The sequence below is a fragment of the Centroberyx affinis genome, unplaced genomic scaffold, assembly GCF_046629955.1.
Source record: "Centroberyx affinis isolate AG114_WGS23_722 - 3 ecotype Tasmania unplaced genomic scaffold, CSIRO-AGI_Caff_v1 ptg000018l_1, whole genome shotgun sequence".
Lineage (NCBI taxonomy): Eukaryota > Metazoa > Chordata > Actinopteri > Beryciformes > Berycidae > Centroberyx > Centroberyx affinis.
The window spans coordinates 215364-230029 of NW_027278733.1; the positions used below are offsets into that span (position 1 = coordinate 215364).

Here is a 14666-nt window from a genome sequence, read left to right on the forward strand (position 1 = left end):
AGCAAGACACTTGACCCTCCAGCTGCTCCAGTAGAGCTGCTCAGTGACCAGCAGTAGAAGACCGTGGTTGTACTGGGCAGCTCCCAGTGTGAATATGCGGAACTGTATGAATGTGAAGCAGGACGGTGCTGGAAAAGAGCATGGAGCTGGATAAATAAATGCTTATGTATCTATAATGCAAGTGAGGAAAGTTAAAATGGGGAGCCTTGAATTCTCAACAAACCTTTCACAAATAGCTGAAGCTCACAAAATGTAAATTCACCTGGAGAAACAGTATGCAATAAATGCACAACACATACTGTAGCACCTCCACCCTCCTCCTACCGCGCACACACACTATACAGCACCCACACATACAGATTTCCAAGGCTAGCTGACCTCAGGCATGCTCTCAGGTTTGAATGGCGTAAGTACCACGGTAGCCTTGAGTTCTGCACCCAACCTGAACACACTTATATGGCGGCTGATGGCGGAGCGGGCCAGTTCCACGGTCATCCATCAGACCTCAGAGGTAATGTCTAAGAACTCACTCGGCTTACATCAGCCAGGATAAAGGCCTCTATTAAGAAAATGAATAATACCAAGCGAGGGGAGGTGACCTCGGACCGGTCACGTGCCGTCAAAGGCTGAGACGCGATTGGCCGCTTCGGCTAGCACCCGCGCTACCGAGGGGGGCGGTCCGGCGGTTGACGGATGCTCGAGGCCGAGGCGAGATGGGCTACAGAGTCAGCCGTTTCAGTTCTGTGATCTAATCTGTTACCCATCATGCATCCTGCTCCGCTAATGAAAAGGCAAGGTCCCATCAGTCACAGGCGGCTATGGTAAATGGAATTTTAAACCCCCCTCGCTCTGAATGAAGCTCCTCAGGCACAGAGGCAAACGCTTGCAAACATGTGCAAAGGGGCCCGGATGATGGACGATCATTGCAAAAGACCCCAGAGCAACAGCAAATTAATATCAAGAAGAAGAAGAAAAAATCTGTGAAGACTCTCGCTTCCTACTCCATCCCGCAAATGCTTCTCCGGGTTCAGTCACTCTGCTCAGATACGAATGTGGCCAGCGCTTGTCACAAACGCCTCTGTTTCTCCGTACGAAGGCTTTCAAGGAGGATTCATTGTCTCCCTCATGCAGGCAGGCCAGTGTCACATCGCCATCGCCAGATGAGGTTCAAGATGAAGTGGGCTTTAGTCTTTCAAAGGGGTCATTTCTGGTTTCAGTACTGTGGATACAATACACACAAAGGTATTGAAGTAGTGATGAAATTTCAAGCCACCCTGACCTTTGCCCTCCTCGTTTTTGGTTGCTTGTAAATTGTAGTGATCTAGGAATTGTAGCTTATTCTACTGCACTCATTGTGAATCTGCATAACAGTGTCAGCTTAATGCCTAAAATGTAAAAGTTAAGAGATCTACCCTTCCCTTAACTCAAGAGTTCTTCCACTGTTAAGAAGTCTCAAAGTGTGAATGTGTAGCTACCTCTCTAGACATGTGCACTGCTCTTATTACAGTTAGTTAAGTGGCTCTGCTAACAATAAAACATTGAATGAGCCCAATTATGATCCTTCAGTACTGTAGCGCTGAATTAGAATGAAATGATTCTTTTGAATGAAAACAGATCAATAGAATCAAGTGGCTTTGGTGTTCCACAGAAGCTGTATAAGGCTCAATGTCACCTTGTCAAATACAGACCTGGTATTCCCCATCCTCTGTGGAACCAAAGCCTTCAGTTATTCTCCATACTGCAGCAGCAGCTTCACTGTTTGATACCCTTAGGTTCTTCACTGACTGTAGCGCTCCTGTACCCACTTCTAACCCTGTTTCTGAGCTAAAATCTAGCATTTGAAGACTCCACTGTGTTCCCAATAGGGACTTAGTGGCTCTCTCTCTGTCTTTCAGCCCTCGTGGCAATGAAAAGACAAAACTACCACTATAGGACATTGTTATACTGAATGTCATGACATTATGATATCCAGTGGCAGGAGAATTTCAGTGTAGCTGTGCAAAATAGTCAGCTGCAGAAGACTGTGGGCAAACTTAGGTCGGCGCGAGGGTGCTGTACAATGTTCAGCAGAAGACTAAAATGTGTCTTCCATTCTCTTCTGTTTCTCTTTTCATGATCCAACCCTCCCCCCCCCCCTTCTGTCTCTGTCTCTTTCTCCTCAGGGTTTTTTCCGCCGAAGCATCCAGAAGAACATGGTGTACACGTGTCACCGGGACAAGAACTGCATTATCAACAAGGTGACGAGGAACCGCTGTCAGTACTGCCGCCTGCAGAAGTGCTTCTCAGTGGGAATGTCCAAAGAGTGTGAGTTTAAATCCCGACACACTGATTAGAGTTACACTGATGTATGGGTTTGCTGATTCTGGCCTTTCATTAAATATTATCCTGGCTTTCAAAGGAGAGATTTAGTGTCCCATGATGGTCTAAATGCTGCAATTGTTTTGGCATGAAAATGGTCAAATTGTCAGCTATTGGCAGTTTCAATGGAAAGGGACCACTGCTTTCTAGCTTAAAACCCAACCCTCTTGCAACTGTACAATTTATGCACTGCAGAAAATGGCCATTCTAACAAGCCATTAATCTAATATTGAATGTTAATCTTGTTTTTCTTTAAACAAATGGGAAAAACTGCCAATGGGGGTTAGATAGTTCCACTTGTTTCCAGTACAAATCAATTTGTTTCAAGAATTTTCATGAACAAAGTGACATTATCCTGATATAAATAGATGATCTGCATCATTTCAAGATGCACTTGATTCAAGAGCGTTCTTGAAACAATTTGAAACTGCATTGGAAACAGCTTAATTTATCTTACACCATTATTAGATTTTTTCAGTTAAAGAACAATTAGATTGTAAGTCTGAAGACTCAGTGACTTAAGATGGATATTTTTTGCAGTCTGTCCTCTTGTTGATATTGATGTGGGCATAGATGAATCAGAATATACACCCATTAGATGACATTGAATCCTGTAAACTCTGTCCTTGCTCAATTTGATTTCTACCATACAGTGGCACACAAGGTTTGACACTTTGCTCGAAGATCAAAACTGTTTGTTTTGCGAAAGTATGATATGGTTCCCCTGAAAAAATGAAGAACCTCTGCATCAGTTTATTTCTTTCTTAAATTGCTTGTTTGGGTGTAAGATATACCACCTTTTGAGACACAAAAATGCCCCCAATTTTTGTCAAAAATCCATCCAGTAGCATCTGAGATATCACTTGTGACAAACAGATGAATGAACAAACGAATGAAAGGACATAGAACAATCAAATCTCCCACCCACAATATGTTATTTATCCCCATGATACCAGACACCATACACTTAAGAGAGTGTCTTGGTGCTGTCAAGGTGCTCATGTTCCCTCTGCTCCATTGTTATCCATAGGAACAGTTTGCATTTCACAGGTTATTGGCGTCCTTTGATTGCATCAGCACTTATGGCTCAGGTCCACTTCATGCTCCATTAGCCCCAGAGGGGGGGAGGACCATTCCTTTTCCCTATGCTGTTTTACACCTCACCAGTGGAGTCATGGAGAAGATGATGTCTTGATATCCTTGGGCTAACCCCCCCATCCCGACCCCCGTCCCCCCCAATGGGCCCCTGATGAGACAATGAGACAAGGGACAATTCACTTTCCTGTATTCACGGGTGGAGGTGATGAGGTTGTGTCTTTAACTTCCTGCTCCAACGATCAACTGCAGAAAGTCCATGCAAGTGGACCTTGCTCTCTCTCTCTCTGTAGAGGCTATAGAGGCTTTGCAGTTGCGTCACAAATCTCCTAGCAACCAGCTGACGCCATCACAGAAGTTAATTGAAGAATAGACCCTTTTCACATTCTGTTTCTCAATGCTTCTGCATTTCAATGCTTCTGCATTGAGAAACCGGTGCATTACAACTTCCTGTAGCCTGCTATGGCCTCCACTAAATCGCTCCACAAACTGCCCAAAATTTTTCATTTGTTACATTATGTATCTAGTGCTAGTAACCATTACAATTTTGTTGCTTTGGTTGGATTGATTTGTCAGTAAATCGCAAAAAGAAACTTGCCACAGGAAGTTGCAATGCACCGGCTTAGCTGCTACCATGACGATGTGAAAAGGGCCTACTGGCTGTGCGCAGATGTCTAACTATGTAACAGCTGGGCTAGAAAAACACAGATACTTGAAAATGACTGATATGACATGGGGGTAGGTCAATTCAGCAATGTTCTAAGTAAAAGTGAATAGTCTGATAAGGTGGATTTTTTTCCAAATGTAGGTCACTGTGACACAGTAAACTGTCTTGTCTTTAGCTCTAGTCTCTACTCCAAAACACTCAAAACACTCCAAAACAGCTCAGTTAACCTTGAAACAGTTAGCTAGCTAACTAGCCAGCAGGCTCATTTAGCAAAGACACTGATATTAACATACAACTACTAGCCACTTCTAATGCTAGCTTCCTTGATCGATTACAGTACAGTGATGGTTAGCTAACAATAGCTAACAAGCTGACATTGAACACAAAATCAATCAGATGTATTGACAAAATTATCAGTTAACACAGTGCAGAAATTAACCGTGTGTATTTAATTATGTTGGAAGCCAAGTTGTACGTTTAGAAAAACAACTAGCTGTTCTCAGCTGTTGTTGCCGCTGAAGACCTTCAATATGGCCACCAGAGGCTGTGTTACTCTTACGTCACCTGAAACGTATTGTAGTGGTGGTTAGAGCTTGAAATTCAAATTTTGGCTCTGTGGCTAGTGGATTTACAGAGTTACCAGTCACTCAGAATTTTCAGTAGTAGTAGTTTTTCCTCAAAAATGATCAAAGGATTGCAGAGACTGTAACTGCATGCATTTCATCATCTTTACTAATAAGTTATTAGAGAGAATGGGTTGCCAACTGGGCTGGCTGGAGTGAGATTATCATGTCAAGGGCTGTCAGGTGCATGTCTACACCCCAAATCATTGTTTATTTAGTCTAAGAATTCCCAAGCAACTGATTATTGGCTGTTAAGTCTGAAAGAGACATTGTGCATGCAGGGCAGGAATTATAGCACGGCCAAACAGCCAGTGCCGTGGATGCCCCGGAGTGTGGCCGTAATGCCCCTTCTAAAATTAACTATCCACACGGCCAGTTTGGCATGCCCTGTTTTGAACTGACCGTTGTGCCCTTAAAAGAAAGTTGTGTTAATTTAAAACTACATGTGAGTGCTTGAGCAGAACTAGTGTAAGTTCAAATGTACAGCGGGTAATTAGCCGCTGTAATGAAGAATATAGCAAAATGAACCGGGTTGAGAGCAGCAAAAACGCTATCAGTAGCAGTAACCTGCATATGAGACATTTAGGGAACATCGGTAAATACCGATGCATGTGAGGCGTTTAGGGGACATCTGTAATTTGTAGCTACAGAAAATAACCTGGGTTACACTTACGTTATTGTGTGTTACTGGACATGTAACTAACTTTGCAGTCTGAGCCATCTTACATAAGTGCTGTATCACACTGCAGCACTTAATTTTTCTATTAGGATATTTATTTTGTTGAGGAAAAAGGACTGAAAAAAGGATTTTAATAACCATTGGTTTTGGCTGTGGTGCCCTACATTTTGGCCGCGATGCCCCAATAAATTTGTATTTATCAAAGGCCAAAGTGGCCTTGCCCTAAAAATTACTTAATTCCAGGCCTGTGCATGGAAATCTATCTGAAATGCGTTCTTGGAGGTTATACCTCTAATCAAGGTATTGGGAACATGGACTGAATTTTCAGAGAGTGCCATGTGCACAGAAATTAACAGCAGTGCTGTGGGAGAATGAGACAGTCTGTCCTTGTTGTCTATCAGCTAATCGGATCTCATCATGTAGGGGAAACATATTGCCTGCTACTGGATGTGCTCTTTGCTCAGACTCTTGCTCTATTTTAAATGACCTTTTAAACTGTGGCGTGACATTTGTTTGGGGGCTTGAGAGCACGAGTACGAAGCCCGAAAGTGTGTCTCACATCAACTGTGTGAGAGTTGGCAACCCTGGTATAACAATGCATTGTATTTATCAGTGCTTTACCTGTATTCCTCCAATCAACAGTTTTATATAGGCCAAGGTTGCTCATTTCAGCAACAAAAGAACTTATTTTAGTCTTCTCCACAGCATAGATCCATCTTGGCTTCACATTATAGTGTGTTGTTTTCTTAGTCAAACACCAGCCAGTCACGACCTGCTTGCCGTTGCTCATTAAATGTTTGTAGCGGTCACTGACCACTTCAGAAATCCTAACCTGCCAAAGCAGCAGGTAGAGTTGACAGTGGACGGCTGATTGACAGGTGTTCATTTCAAGACCTGGTTACAGCATGCGTAGAGAGGCTGTGTATATGTTGTTGTGGTCGTTACGTCATTATGGAAGCAGGCCGCAGTGTGAGAGTCAGAAGATAGAGGGAAGGTCTGCTTCTGGACGCATGGGGAGACTCGTGCTATCATGTGCCTTGGAGATAACTGAGCTGCTACTTAGAGTGGAACACAAAGGACGGATTGTTTTGTGTGTGTGTGTGTGTGTGTGCTGCACCAGCAGGTGTGTGCTTGAATGCGCCGTTACACAAGTTATCTCTCTGTATCTTTTCAGTGGTAAGCGATCATGAGGCTCATAACCTCATGAGTACTGATATGATCCAAAATGAAGCTGGTGAAACCGCAGAGGAGGAGGTCTGTTTAGGGACGGTTTAGCTGACTCTGTGTGTGTGTGTGTGTGTTGTCCTGTTCCATGGACCTCGGCCAGTAAGTGAAGTCATGAGAATCATATGGAGCAAAGCAAAGAGTTGGACCGATATGGGTTTTTGAAGGCCGATACCAATGCTGAGTTTTTTTGTATTGAGGCTTCAGATAGCCGATATTAAATATATTAAATCTGACCATTTTCATGCCCCTTTCATGACCCCCCTTTGCCCTAAAGCACACACACACAGAATTTGACCAGATACATGTTTGGTCCCAACACACACACACACACACACACACACACACATGCACCCCTGCAGACCACAGCAGACATCCCTGTCCACAGTGATTACCTCCGGCCCATTTTGCTCTGGTTGGGAAGCTTCCCACTCTGGTTGCGAGTGTGTACCGCCGTCGTTCCCCCCCCTGCTGCAAGGTCATATTTTCACAATGCAGGTGTCCCATCTGACAACCCCCCCCTCCCCCCCTCCCCACCAGGACCCATTACGCTAAACTCGCCGCTCTGGCGCCGGCGGAGAATGATCGGCGTTCCTCGACACCCACCTGGATAGCGTTAGGCGCTGCCGCGTTAAGTGCCGTGGAACGCGGCCCGGGCTGCGCCACGCGGCTCCAGATAGATGGCGTTTATTTACCGCCGCATCTGTTTGCTCGCCGAGACCCGCCGGCGGGCACACAGATGGCCCGGCCGGCGGCTCCTCCGAAAAACGGCCGCCGTCCGCCCGCGCGACATCCCGACTAACGCAGCGGAGCGAGGACAGGGGAAAAAAAAAAAAAAAAAAAAAAAGCGATTGGCAGCCTGTACCGGCGGGGGCCAGAGGCAGCCGTGGAAAGAGAAATAAAGAGGAGGACAAAAGAGAGAGGGTGGGACATTGCTCATTGGCTAAATGAGGAGTCGGCGAGTGTCGCGGAGAGCCGTGGGACGGGCGTGTGACAGCAGGCGTCAGGCTGTGAAGAGCGGTTGTTAAAGGGCGCTTCTGATCCCCCCCGCTCAATGACCCTTCATCCCCGGGCTCGGCGCTCTGGAGAGCACTTCAGCAGCTCTCCACATCGCTCCCCCGAGGCCTGAGGACCCGGCTGGGTGAACCTCTGTCATGCAGGGAATGCACTGGCCCCAGCTCGGATTTTCAGCTGTGAGTTTTACGTTGAAATCGGATGTTTTAGTGCAAGGGTTCTCAAATGTTTTCGTGTCATGGATTGTGCCACATTAGACCACAGGCCAACATTTGATAAGATTTAGTCCCAGGAACACATATGGGAGGATTCTGTTGACAAGGAAGTCGGCTTGTCTTCTTGTTAGCAAGATATCTCAAAAAGTTATGAATGGATTTGGGTAGAATTTGGTGGACAGATAGTCCTTGGCCCACGAATCAGTTGATTCGATTTTGGTGGTGATTCAGATCTGGGATTTCTGCCATTAGACGATTTTCTTTTTTCTTTTTTTTTTTAGCTGTAGCAATTATGCTGCATTCAAGTCCTGATTGGGAAATTCAGACATCCGGGACTTCCAAGCCGGCCACTAAACAGCGATGTTTGGCGCTATTTTGTCAGAAATAGGGGTGGAATTTCTGGAATATCATGGAATTTAGAGAGGTGTATTCCAGACAGGGAAAGTCTGGGAATTTGATAAATTCTCTGGGGAAGTCGGGGAATTTTACAGATGGGTCACTTTCCAGGAATAGAGCAGGAAGGTATTTTCCAATTTATTTCACGCGTCCTTTCCGTTTGCTGGTGGTTTTCAGCCCAACTGGAGTAGACACCAGACTGTTCAGCCCTTTAGCAAAACAACATGAACAAACCGGGAGGGAACGGCATTTATTTAGATCCTGGAAAGCGCTCGGAGTTAGTTCTGGATAAGTCATGGAATTTTGACATGGTGGAACGCTGCTCATGGACGCCCACCGGCTCGGAGAACAGAACAGATACATGTGTGGATATATTTCATTTGGAAGTCGGGAGTAGTTATCTCAGCCACTACATTATGATGAGATAGAGTCCCTGCTCTGGATGGATTCCCTCCGCCCCTTTCACGGGTATTAAAAACCCATCTATTTTCATGGCCTCTTGTCCGATGCATCATTTGGATGTATCTGCTCATGCTAGCAGTAATTTGCTTGGAGTGCAGGGGTAATTGATTGCCCTGGGGGGGTGGGAGTAGGGGTGGAGGGGGGGGGGGGGGGACAGTCGCCACGTCCCTCTCTTCCTAAATCACATCTCCTGGCTTGCCGGCCTCCGGAAAGACCGCAACCCCCTTCGCCAGACACAGTTTGTCACCGCGCTGTGACAAATGACACACACACACACACATACGCACGAACAGATTGCGGACCATCCCCCTTCTATACCATTATGCGCTCCATCCCCCCCCTTACCGTGGAGCGGTGTTTGTGTGTGTGTGTGTGTGTCTATAGTGAGAGGATCACACGCTGCCTGGCTTAGCCCGGACTCCTCCACCATGGCTGCTCTCTCACAGTGAAGCCAGAGGTTTCTCTTTTAGGCTCTGTTCACACTGCAGGCGAAAGTGGCCCAATTCAGATGTTTTCCCCTCACATGTGACACAGATCTGATGTTTTCTAATCAAGTGTGCATGGAATCACATTGTTTTCAATTGTGGTACAAAATCTGATCCTGTGGCAGGTGACCTACATGTGACTTGTATTTGACTTGCATGCTCAGATTATAATTTGTCACCGTTGCCATGACAATAAGTAAATCTTACATCATTCACCTGAGACTGAGTTGCTATAATTTAAGCACCATGGCAGCTTTGCTGAGCCAGCATTAGCATGGAGGACAACAAGACACAACAATGGAAAAAAAAGACAAAGAGCTACTTGATTGGTACTTAGGAGACGCCTCAATTCAGTCAAAACTGTTGGCACACACTGTAACTGAACTGTGTTGAAACAAAGACAGTTATTGTTACTCTATGCACACGTGTCTTTTCAACATTGCTGTTCATTACAGTTCATATCCTACAGCAGATATGAACAGTCTTCCAAAAACAATCAGATATGAGCAGCAATTCAGAATTGAGCATGAAGGCCTGTGGTGTGAACGGAGCCTTAGATGCCAAAGTTTTCTCCAGCGTTTCCACTTTTAATTCTACTCTTTATTTAATCCTAAGCGGGGTTTGACCCACATTGGTTTTTGAAGGCCAAAACCGATATTTTCTATTTAAGCCACCGATACTCAATATTGTGTGCAGGTATCCAGTATCTTCAGATTTGACCATTTTCATGCTTCATGCTTGGAAAGCTTCTGAAACCGCATTTAGACCATGGGACACTAAAACTCTCCATCGAAACCCAGGATAATAAACAATAAAACATATTTATGCATACTTGTGTGGAATCTAATCAAAATGTTACATTAGAATCAATTCAGGTTAAGGGCTTCCCATTGACAAACAGTGTAGTATTGATCAATTCTACAATAAATATGTAATCAATCAATCTGCATCATATCCATCATATCAGAGGTGAACCACACTGACTGGACCAGATCTGATTTTTAATAAAAGGCCAGTATCGGCCTCATATATTGGCAAACTGATATATCAGTCAAAGCCTATAGTCCAAAGCAGAAAACACACCTGCATCTGTAAATGTTTTGTTTCTCTTTTCTCTTCTTTATCAATCACTAGTTTACCCTCTGCTTTATCTGCTGCTGCTGCCTTCAGTCCTGACAGCTTTTCTTTATCAAACAGCAGATAGAGCGAGGCCAAAGGCTCTGTCCTCTGTCATTCAGACCCCTCCCACTGCCCCCACACTGACATTGTAAACCCTTGTGACACACCAGTCAAGGATCAATTCATTTCTCCTTTCACCGCTTTCATTTTTACATCTTTTCAGATTATTGTTGCCAGGCATGCAGCATGGAATCCCATTAAAATTGTTCGCAACACTCCGAAAACTTTCCTAGCGTTCAAGCAATGCTCAGAAATGCTTTTTTCTCTCTGTTTGATTTTTTTCTTCTGTCTTTCACTTGTCAACAACTGCATCCCATTCTATCCTAGTGAAGATATTAATTAACTCCATCACCTTTACTGACTGTACAGCAGCTGATGTGGTGGAAGGTCTCCCTACACATCCGTTCAGAGACAATTACTCACATGCGATGCACATACAGGTCAGCAATCTAGGTCAAAATACTATATGGAGTGATTAATGTCAGCACACGCCCGCTGCCCTTCAACAGCAACTAATCAGCATAAGGGCAGCACAGACCAAAACATCCAGTCTAATTCTCTGACACAGATAACCCTCTTGACCCTTCATTCATCGGGATTTGTGGAGACGGCTGGATGTGGAGGTTTAATGCGAGTAGCCGGAGCGCGGGGACGTGGAGAGAGGATTTGTCCTATATGTCATATTAACAGCAATGCAGAAAAATTAAACATGCATTCAGACTCCCTGGTTCATACTGCTACAGTAGTGCTACAGGCTTTGTGCCTATTATGTTCAGCCAGGAAATTGGAAAGTGCAAATGGGATGTATTGACATATTATTTAGATTGGCTGTTCCAATAAGAATAACTGACGAAATGTAAGTTGTGATAATAGGATGAGAGCAAAAAGTACCTCAGAAAGGCCTCAGATATGTCAGTTTGTATTTCAAATAGTTTTGCCAAACATCATATCATATACATCACAGCATATTACACTCTGGCCTTCATACATGTCAAACACTGTTTTTCCTCACGTTTCTCACCTATTTCAAAATTTGTGCCCTTGTTAAATTCTTTTTATTGTTATTTTCTTCCCTTTTTTTTATTTACCTTGTGCCCTTGTGATGTTGTTACTTCTGTTAATCTCCAGTATTTCAGACCAATTCTTAATTATAGTTAATCAGAGTCTTTTAACTGGTGGGTTATGTATCACATCACATATGCTTTTTGATCATATTGTGCATTCCAAATAAAGTAGTGATGTGGGTTACCAAAATAGACACAAGCTTTAAAAAGCAGAATGACCTCATGCCACTCTGTCTAAAGTTCTGACAGTTTTGGCCTATTCATATTACAAGAAGAAAACTAAGTAGACCTATATTATAAACTATTAACCAGGGAACCGCACTGAGAACCCAATGGGGATTAAAAGACATTGAGCGTATAAAATCAAATAAATAATGTAACATATCATCTTAACATTCCAAGCATAAAAAGACCAGCGCATTAACAAAATACACAATAAGTGTGTGTGTGTTGGGAAGGGGCCCAGTTTAGAGAATATATTTTATATAAAGCTAAAAATAGTCAGCAGTTATCAGGCAGCAGGGTGAAAATGAGTGGAAAATCAAGGAGAAAGATGTATGACAGCAGAGCCTGAGTCAGACTCTAACCATGCAGCAGCCGCCCATGGCTGTTTCCTAGGAGAGGTTTGCAAGTCCTGACTGGTTCCAGCCACCGGAGCACCATGCATGGCCATGATGCATGACCATACATTATCCAAAAGAAGATGAGCAGAACTAATGGAAATCATATGAATGAATTATTATTGTATTTATTTAGAATTATGAATTAGACCTGTATGAATTAGAACTGCACAGCAAACTCTGTTTTGGGGGTTTGATCTTGTCTTAAAGTCAGGGCTGGGTCATATGGTTGAGATCAATATCACATCATAACAATTTTTTTCAATATCAATATATATCACGATATGTCTCATGTATGCAAAATCCTGTTAATCAAATAAATGTTCATCCCATCGAACCGAATACAAATGTTAGAAACTGAAATTTTTAGTTTTAAAATGTTTCATACTTCATTTTGTCAGTTTTTCAATAAAATGTCCTTGTTATCATCACTTTAGACAGCAGAACTGTGTGTCACAAAATCCCCAAATCACCATATCATTACAATATGATTCCACTGAAAGACGATAAACTATAATACTGAATTTTCGCCCGGCCCTACTTAAAGGAGGGGCAAAAACCAAAGCGATGAAGATGTGTGGCGGTTTTTAACTTTGTGGCAGTTTTTCATTTACAGTTAGGACAACGTTTGAAATGCCTTGGATCTAACCTTTTTCCACATGATTAGCCGAGGACTGAGCATGTTAGCCTCCTATCTGTTTCCCAGGCCCCCTCTGTGTGTCAGGGTTGGTGCATCAATGCACTTGCTGCTGAGTTTCCATTCAGCCCCTCTGCAAACAGCGGCACTCGGCTTTGATAGACTACCTCTCACAACGCGATCGCCGCGTTGCAACGAGAGCCGAGGCGCGGTTTCATCAGCTCCGACATGCTTCTCTATTCTTTAAGTAGGCCAGTGTTTACAAATCCCTCATAAATATATATATATTTTTCCTCTATTTCTAGATCTTCTTTAAAGGTTTCCAACCCTGGCTTTTGGTGCGTGAATATGAAAGGGTTTTTTTTTTTATTGTAAACTAGGGCAGAGGATGTGACGGTTGTGTTGTCAGCCAATGAAGGTCCCTTGGGTGTCCCGGCGGCAACAATGGGCCCGGCTCTTTCTCTCCAGCTCCGGGTCCTTATTATCGTATAAGAGGGAGGGGGGGGAGGGGGGGGAGGGAGGCTGCAGCTGATCAGAGACCCGTGATGCGGGGATGATCACGCTGCGTATTGAGTAATCAACCTGGTCGGCTCTGTTCGGAACCCCCGCCGCGACAGACTTCAAAGATCTGCTCTTCTGGCGCCTAATGAAGCGGAGGACTCGGCGGGCGCGGGTCTCTCCGGGCGCACAACAAACACAACAACAACCTGGGCTTTGTTTTAGCTGCTGGGCCTGCTCTGCACCTCCCTCCTGAGGGCTTATGCACCTCTTTATTTGGGATTTATGACTGTATGTAGCTCGTTATTCGCAGTCAAATATGGAACAGCTAATGTCTGTGCAATTTGGTGTATTTCAATAGGGTTAGACCGATATATTGGGCCAATATTTTTAAAGTAGTAGTAGTAGTAGAAGCAGCAGCAGTGTTAGTAGTATCAGTATTATCCTGGGTTTCAACAGAGAGTTTTAGTGTCCCATGATCTAAATGCTGTTTCAGAGGCTTTTCCACCCAGACAAGAAAACAAAAATCAAGCAGAAACACTGAATACTTGTAATTTTTTGGAATGTTTTGGCATGTAAACAGTCAAATTTAAAAGTAAACTGAAATATTGGTACTGGCCTTCAACGTCCCATATTTAACTAGTAATGCTAAAGAAATAATGATCTTATTGAGAGAGCGCACCTTGTGCTGAGATGTGATTATTCACCGGAGATGGAGACCTTGTGGCACAAAGAGAGGGAATAAAGAGCCGCTAGACCTTGGTGGTTATGTGTGCCTGTCCTTCATTCCTTCTTCTGTGGTGTTCTGCTCCTCAATAGAAAGGAGACACCTGGATGTCAGTGTGGAGGCTACATCTTTAGCACTCAGCGCTCATTGCTGTGGTGTTTCTGCACTGCACTTCCCAGAGATCACCTGTCAATCAAACAGTGTGGGCGGAGCTTGGATTTTCTGTTGATGCAGTTTGAGGTTCTGTAGGCAGCGCTCTGTTGCTATAGCAATCAGTGATAGAACGTAGCAAAACTGTCATTTATTTATGAAAACATCACAGATTATTACTTAAAGTTTACGCCTCAACTTTCCATATTCTCCCGGCATTCAGAAGACCCATATTTTAAAAAAAAGACCCAAATAAATTCAGGTCCTGATGCTCAGACTCAGCGCCGAAATAGCCTTGAGAGGAGAAATTGATCACGCAAACTCTCAGCTCAGTCAAAAACAGCCTGTGAGACGCATATATAAAACAAATGTTTTCTCATATCGACGCTGTCAAATGGAGCAAGGATTTCCAGATGTATCGTAGATTCTGCAGATAGACGTGGTACAAGGTGTTAAGACCGGGCCCGGACTTTAAAAGATTTAACGTGGCTGGATCGGTGGAGGGTCCTGAGGGTTTTTGGGAAGACCGATAGCTCTAAAGCCCTCTTGTATGAAGCGAGAGATAGAAATAAT

General features: G+C 44.0%; 1 protein-coding gene across 1 annotated transcript in view; it reads left to right on the plus strand.

Annotated features, from left to right (window-relative positions):
• The window catches only part of LOC139659922 (retinoic acid receptor beta-like), an 81166-nt gene that overhangs the window by 47841 nt on the left and 18659 nt on the right, over positions 1–14666 (plus strand). Inside the window, 1 exon segment of the mRNA XM_071537981.1 lies at positions 2163–2304. Coding sequence (XP_071394082.1) covers positions 2163–2304 — 142 coding nt within the window.